This window comes from Mustela putorius, unplaced genomic scaffold, assembly GCF_011764305.1.
Source record: "Mustela putorius furo isolate JIRA1106 unplaced genomic scaffold, ASM1176430v1.1 tig00003899_pilon_pilon_pilon, whole genome shotgun sequence".
Lineage (NCBI taxonomy): Eukaryota > Metazoa > Chordata > Mammalia > Carnivora > Mustelidae > Mustela > Mustela putorius.
Window position 1 is genome coordinate 14,701,307 of NW_025422048.1, and position 7,210 is coordinate 14,708,516.

The 7,210-nt window shown below is 41.3% G+C and overlaps 1 protein-coding gene and 1 non-coding gene across 2 annotated transcripts; both read left to right on the forward strand.

The window, feature by feature from the left end:
• The first annotated feature begins 970 nt into the window (after positions 1-970).
• RBMX (RNA binding motif protein X-linked) lies at positions 971-6,740 on the forward strand. Its single transcript, XM_004773650.3, has 9 exons — positions 971-1,145; positions 2,249-2,377; positions 2,570-2,676; positions 3,210-3,381; positions 3,948-4,100; positions 4,552-4,666; positions 4,764-4,889; positions 5,006-5,088; positions 5,725-6,740. Exons 2-9 carry the CDS (start codon positions 2,269-2,271, stop codon positions 6,033-6,035), a joined length of 1,176 nt encoding a protein of 391 aa, XP_004773707.1. The 5' UTR covers positions 971-1,145; positions 2,249-2,268; the 3' UTR covers positions 6,036-6,740.
• On the forward strand, positions 2,426-2,494 carry LOC123388515. Its single transcript, XR_006603007.1, has one exon. It is a non-coding gene; the product is annotated as a small nucleolar RNA SNORD61 (small nucleolar RNA).
• Positions 6,741-7,210: the final 470 nt, after the last annotated feature.

Here is a 7,210-nt window from a genome sequence, read left to right on the forward strand (position 1 = left end):
ACTCCCATGGCTAGTTTCTTTTCTGCATTCAGTTCTGATGTGGCTTCTAAAAATCAAATTTGGTCTCCTGTATACTGCCCACCAGAGCACCTAGTTTGCTTCCTGGCACTAATCACAACACGTAATTGTTTTGTTATTTGTATTGCCATTTTTTCCGTTGGGTTTTAAATAAATCAGACAATGTTTAACTTTTGTAATCCCCCCCAACACGAGTGGATTGACATAGAAAAAAAGACACAATGCCCACTTAAATTTTAGTTAACCATTAAGTTTTCTGTACATGGTCTGGGGATATACATGCTTTAAGAATTTATCTGAAATTCAAACTTAACTGGGCGTCCTTTATTTTTATTTGCCAAAGTTGGTAGTTCTACCTTCGATGTAAATGCTTTCTTGCCCTTGTCTCCGCTTGTTGAGTTGTAACCCCGCAGCCTGCCTTTGATTAGTAGGTGTTCAGTAATTGTTCTCTATGAAATGACTGTCTGCTGTTTCGTACTCTTTCCTCCCCTAAGTAACGTTCATTTGTCAGAATTTTCCCCACCCACTAAAAGTTCCCGTTGAAGATATTTTGGGAAGATATATTTTATTATCTAAACTTCTTTGTTTCCCCTTGACGCAAAATTAGCACAGTTAGGATCAACCTTCATCACCTTGCTTTGATAATTAAATGAGTTAACGGGTATAAAGTTTAGCACCGTGCCCGGCCCCCGGAATAAGTCATAAATTTCAATTCGGTATTAAACGCAGCCCTTGAAGCATTTTAGCGGAAAGCAAAAACGCGGGTCTGGGGAGCACGGGTGGGGGCTGGGAAAACGGTTACAAGCGGGCGCCGGCTACAACGCCGAGGGCCTGGGGTAAGGGGTGGGGCAAGGAGTGAGTGACAGAGAAGAAAGCCAATAGGGAGACTGGGAACGGCTCCCCCTCCCTTTGCGTTTCAAATTCTGAGCTCGGTTTCCATCCGGGTCCTTCAGCCTCGTTCCCGGGCAGTATAAAGTTTGCTGTCTCCTTTGTTCGCCCTCGTTGCGCAGTATTGCTGGCGGCTTCCCTCTTCCGTTCGCGGATCCGGCGGCACTCCCTCGTGCTGAGCTGCTACGAAGCCCCTGCCGGCGAGCTCGTAGGAGCTTGGAACCGTTGTCACCCCTCCGGTACGTGTTAGCCTTTCCTTCGGCCGTTTCGCGTGCCTTCTTGCCACGTTAGAACTTGGGATTATCTCCCTGGAGATGGGGGTGGCGGGCGCCATTTTAAGAACCGAAAGGGGCCGACCTATTTCGATAAAGCGGCGCGTGTGCGAGGAAAACAGACGTGGGGGCTCCGTCCCGCTGGGTGCCTCTCGGGAAAGTTTGGTTGTCGCCTGCGGGGGTGGTGCCGGAGGTCGGGGCTGAAACGGGACGAGGGCAGAGCGCGCCACCGCGGTACCTGCATTGGGATGGCGCTGGCGCTACAGATGGGCACGTGCACTTTTACGCGGGTCCTTGTTCATTGGCAGCCTCGGAGAGGAGGCCCTTTGACTTCTCGCAGCCACTGCTGATACCAAAAGTTACTCCCCTGACCAGTGTAGGTTTTCCTGGGCCGAATCCAAGTGTCGCCATTTTGTGTTTTCCACGCGGTTTTTAATGACGGATTTTAATTGGATTCTGCTGCAGTCATGGAGCGTTGAGTGATACGATGCGCGCTTCCACCTTCCGTTATTATGAAACGATACTGAAACCTTTTTTTTCTTGTTCTAAAAGAACCTTTTCGGCGGGTTGAGGGGTTGGTTTAGAAGAGGAGGTATAACTTGGCTCAAACTTTAAATTTCTATTTAGATTGACTAGAGAATCCCAATGAGGAAAGGCAAAGTTCTTGGAAGAGGACCTGTATCTGGCCTGTGACCTTGAATGAGGCGATACGCTTTAAAAAAAACATTAGGGTAATTAGAAGGTGATAATTGAATCTTTAAAAGGAACACATCTAGGGTTAAAACTAGAATTGCTTTTTCAGAGGCTGAGTAGCTGTTACTTTATTAAAATTGTCGAGGTGGATTAAAGATGAAGGTATTAAGTGGTCCTTTAGTTTAAGGTAAACTGCAGCATCACTCAAATACTTGAATTGGTTTCCTGCTGAGGCTTTAGGAAAGTAGGCTTTTTGGTGTCTGCTGTTTTTAAGTAATGATAATCTTAGTGAAAGAAGAAATATGCACTAGTAAATAGACATGTGCCCCATAAACTTGAACTTTTTATAGGGAGGTAATACTGTTCTTTTTCAACAGACTCTCACCAGGGGGAAAAAATGGTTGAAGCAGATCGCCCAGGAAAGCTTTTCATTGGTGGCCTCAATACAGAAACAAATGAAAAAGCCCTTGAAGCAGTATTTGGCAAATATGGACGAATAGTGGAAGGTGAGTTATTTGAAAGGATATAGGGAGCTGTTAAAGTTTAAAATGTAAGCTGTGATGTATTTGATTGCGTTGATGGTTTGAAATGATACATTTTGTCCTCTAAGAAGTTCTGAGCTTACATGTTGTAGGTGCACTTTTGTTATTTAATTCGAACTAGAGTAACACCCCCCCCCCAAAAACCGGCTTTTTCAGTTCTATTGATGAAAGATCGTGAAACCAACAAATCAAGAGGATTTGCTTTTGTCACCTTTGAGAGCCCAGCAGATGCTAAGGATGCAGCCAGAGACATGAATGGAAAGGTGAGATTGCACAATGGTACTGTTTTCTAATGCATAAAGAGTGTTACTGAAGTCTGGTCTAGAAAAGTTCTTGATTTGTGTTTGAATGTATACCTTTCCAGAACCCGCTAATCTTCTGCCCTTTGTAATTTCATGTTTTGCAGAGTTGTGGATTGTACTTTTAAATTGTTTCAGTTGAGAAAATTATATGACCGTGTGTTCTCTAGAATCCATAGAATGCCTCGATATCTTGGCTTTCCTTTGCTGTTATCACATTTAATAACAAATTGATTGTCTAGCTTTTAAAATGTTATTGACCAGCAGTGTGATGGATTCACTTTAATGTTGGAGTTAAACTGATTAGTATCATTCTAAAAAACTTAGAATGGAAAATGACCCTATATTTTATCGCTTTTCTCAGATTAATTGGTGAGCTAAATTTACCTAAAAACTTATATTTTTGGAGGGCACGTTGGTGTAATAACACATAGTGAATGGATGTGCAAGGTCTTTTTAAATATTGATGCAGTTAACTGTTTTCAGTGTTTTTTTAGTCCTTAGATGGAAAAGCCATCAAAGTAGAACAAGCCACTAAACCATCATTTGAAAGTGGTAGACGTGGACCACCACCACCGCCAAGAAGCAGAGGCCCTCCTAGAGGTCTTAGAGGCGGAAGAGGAGGAAGTGGAGGAACCAGGGGACCTCCCTCACGTGGAGGGCACATGGGTAATGACTTCTACCTTAGGCTTGTTGTAGAATTAGGAACTGTAAACCCCACACCAGTCTGTGCATTGGTTAAGTCCCGTAGTAAACGCTCCAGCTTTTGATAATGAAAAGACCTCATTTATGAAAGTCATGACTTCAGAGAAACCTAGAAGGCATCCTAAGTTAGTATTTAAAAAAGCTAGGCTCCCATCTATTGCTAATAACTCTTGGTGACAGGTAATGAGTAAGTCTTGGCATTGGATGTAGAGATTACTTAAATACCAAAACAATAAAACACCGTGGACAACAAATTTGTCCAGAATTTGCAGAAAATTTTTGATGACATGTACTTTGGTGTATAAAAATGAAACAGTTTGTATTTTTCTTTGAAGCAACTTAAGAGTACACTTTAGTTATATTATTTTGTTAGTCTGTGTCAACTCCCTTAGAGTTGTTAGTCTTACTCCAGTGAAAAACTCAGATTCCCCAACTAAACAGAAAATGGTCATTGATAACAGCAAAGTAAACATAAATAGCTTTTATTGATGCTGGAATTAATAATGTTTCTCTTTTCTATTTCAATGTAGATGATGGTGGCTATTCCATGAATTTTAACATGAGTTCTTCCAGGGGACCACTTCCAGTAAAAAGAGGACCACCACCACGCAGTGGTGGTCCTCCTCCTAAAAGATCTGCCCCTTCAGGACCAGTTCGCAGCAGCAGTGGAATGGGAGGAAGAGGTAAATGCTGGATTTATAGAACATTCTGTTGTCCCACTATAACAAAGGATTGGTCAGTGATTTTCAAAAATGATGCTTCAAAATAAACGTAGGGGTGCCTGGGTGGCACGGTCTGTTAAGTGTTTTCCTTGCCCCACATGGATCTCCCTGCTCAGCCTGGGGGGAGCCTGCTTCTTCCCCTCTCTGCTGCTTGTGCTTTTTCTTGCTTGCTCACTTGCTCAAAATCTTCAAAAATGTTTTTAAAGCCTTAAATGTTAAAAATGATGCTTAATGAAACTCTCATGGACTACGCTTGCATAAAGTTAGAAGTACTGAAAAGAATTTGGTTTGTGCGAAGGAAATTTTTAAAGAAACTCCTTTCCACAGTCTCGTCTTTAAGTCACTGCTTTTCATTGCCTAAATGTACATGCACATTTTGGTTATATTGAAAAAAAATTTTTTTTTTCTTAAGCTCCTGTGTCGCGCGGAAGAGATAGTTACGGAGGCCCACCTCGAAGGGAACCCCTGCCCTCTCGTAGAGATGTTTATTTGTCCCCGAGAGATGATGGATACTCCACTAAAGACAGGTAACCCATGAGAGTAGTTAGTTCGTTGTCTTAATAACTGAGGTTGAAGGGAGAACCTAGGAAAAGTGTGAACCGACTTAAATTTTTGTCTTTTCAGCTATTCAAGCAGAGATTACCCAAGTTCTCGTGATACAAGAGATTATGCACCACCGCCGAGAGATTATACTTACCGTGATTATGGTCATTCCAGTTCACGTGATGACTACCCGTCAAGAGGCTATAGGTAGGGTACTAACTGCTGCCTGCCGCAGCTTGCTGTAAAAAATGGAAGTCGCTCTGAAATTGATGTCTTGTGCCCTAACAAGTGTTGTTTTTTTTTTTTTCTCATTTTAACTGCAGTGATAGAGATGGCTATGGTCGTGATCGTGACTATTCAGATCATCCAAGTGGAGGCTCCTACAGAGATTCATATGAGAGTTATGGTAAGATACTGGTTGAGGGTCTTTGAATATCACCAGCTTGAGTTTTTAGGTTCATGAGCCACTTTATTAGGCTGTGTGGTGCTTGCTTTTTAAAGGGATATTTGCTTGCTTTTAAGGGGTACCTTTATCAGCTGGGCTTTTCCTAGTTTTGTGAGGGGCTTTTGTTTTTTCTAAGTTTTTTTTTTTCTTTTTGAGGCTGTTTGCTTGCTTTGGAGGGGATTTTGCTTGCTTAAATTGGCAGCCTTATGTGTTTTCCCCCAACAGTGAAAATACAGTTTAAAAATTTTATTAACAAGATCAAATGTTTACCATTGCAATATGAAGGAAAGTCTACAGTTCAAAATTGCAACTTATCACTGGAAAGTGTCTGAGTGCCTACTATAAAATAACAAGCTGTCTGGAATATCCTCTTGAAATACACACCGTCTTCAGTCTTTTCAAACAAACATTAAAACCCATCCATTTCCGTATCTCAGCAGATGAGCAAATCCCTGTTAATGGCCAGCAATGGCAGAGTTTAAAACCTCCCATTTAAGAAAGTAAACGTTTAATACAAGAATTCTGTAAATTCAGATTTAAATGTTGTATATATACAATTTATAGTGTTGCCATATTACCTGACCATTGACCCTGCAGGTAACTCACGTAGTGCTCCACCTACACGAGGGCCCCCGCCATCTTATGGTGGAAGCAGTCGCTATGATGATTACAGCAGCTCACGTGACGGATATGGTGGAAGTCGAGACAGTTACTCAAGCAGCCGAAGTGATCTCTACTCAAGTGGTCGTGATCGGGTTGGCAGACAAGAAAGAGGGCTTCCCCCTTCTATGGAAAGGGGGTACCCTCCTCCACGTGATTCCTACAGCAGTTCAAGCCGCGGAGCACCAAGAGGTGGTGGCCGTGGAGGAAGCCGATCTGATAGAGGGGGAGGCAGAAGCAGATACTAAAAACAAACAAAACTTTGGACCAAAATCCCTGTTCAAAGAAACAAACAAAAAAGTGGAACCTTTTCTGTCATAACTACCCAAGGACTACTAAAAGGAAAAATTGTGTTACCTTTTTTTAAATTTCCTGTTTAAGTTCCCCTTCCATAATTTTTATGTTCTTGTGAGGGAAAAAAAGTAAAACCTGTTTAATCTTATTTGACTTTATGACATTGCTTTCAATAAGCAAATGTTAAATGTGTTAAGACTTGACTTGTGTACTAGTGTTGTAATTTTTCAAGTTAAAAGTGTCCCTAAAGGCCACTTCCTATATCTGACTTTTCCCAGTAAGTGAGGCAAAGCAATTCTAAGACCTTCCACAAACATCTAGCCATCTAAAATGGAGAGGTGAATCCTTCTGCCTATACAAACAAGCTAGCTGTTAGAGGGTGGTCGGGGTATGCTACTCGTAGGATTTCAGAGGGTCTTCAAACTGAAATCTCAAATGTTCTCAGTATGAAAAACCTGAGATCAGATGCTTATGTAAGGAAAGTGCTATTCACCCAGTAAACCCAAAAAACCAAATGGATAATGCTGGCCATATTTTGCCTTTCTGACATTTCCTTGGGAATCTACAAGAACCTCCCCTTTCCCCTCCCCCCAATAAGACCATTTAAGTGTGTGTTAAGCAACTACAGAATACTAAATAAAAAGTTTGGCCAAAACCAACCATGAAGCTGCAAACGGTGCTTGCTCTTACTGTTTCAAATTTTTGCAACTCTGTAGTGTCTCACTTTTAAGGAACAGCTTGATTGCAAAGGAGAAAATAGATAAGCAATGAAGTTATCTCCAACTTCTCAAAGGCTTATGACTTCTAAAAAGTGAATCTATCAGCATTCCACATCAGATTTAAAGCATCAAATGCCTGTGAAACAGCAAAGATGGTAAGCAAAGCAAACTAGTTTTTCCGTCTAAGTCGAGATTGAACACTTACCTTCCTCATAGTACAGTGAGACATACTGTACCTCATGGCAATGGAAATGCTTTCTAGATTTAAAAAAAAAAAAACTTTTGGAAAAGCAAAGTGTTCGATAGCATATTAGAAGTCCTCCAAATTCAACACATGGATTTTTCTTTTTCTTTTTTTTTTTTAAAGCATGTATGACAGTTAAAGGCCTTAATAATACAGCTGTTGTTTA

Excerpts from the sequence above, each read along its gene's own strand:
- RBMX (XM_004773650.3), top strand. The coding sequence starts at position 2,269 with ATGGTTGAAGCAGATCGCCCAGGAAAGCTTTTCATTGGTGGCCTCAAT. Across the intron at positions 4,101-4,551 it reads CAGTGGAATGGGAGGAAGAG|CTCCTGTGTCGCGCGGAAGA; the intron begins GTAAATGCTGGA and ends TTTTTTCTTAAG. Across the intron at positions 4,890-5,005 it reads TACCCGTCAAGAGGCTATAG|TGATAGAGATGGCTATGGTC; the intron begins GTAGGGTACTAA and ends TTTTAACTGCAG.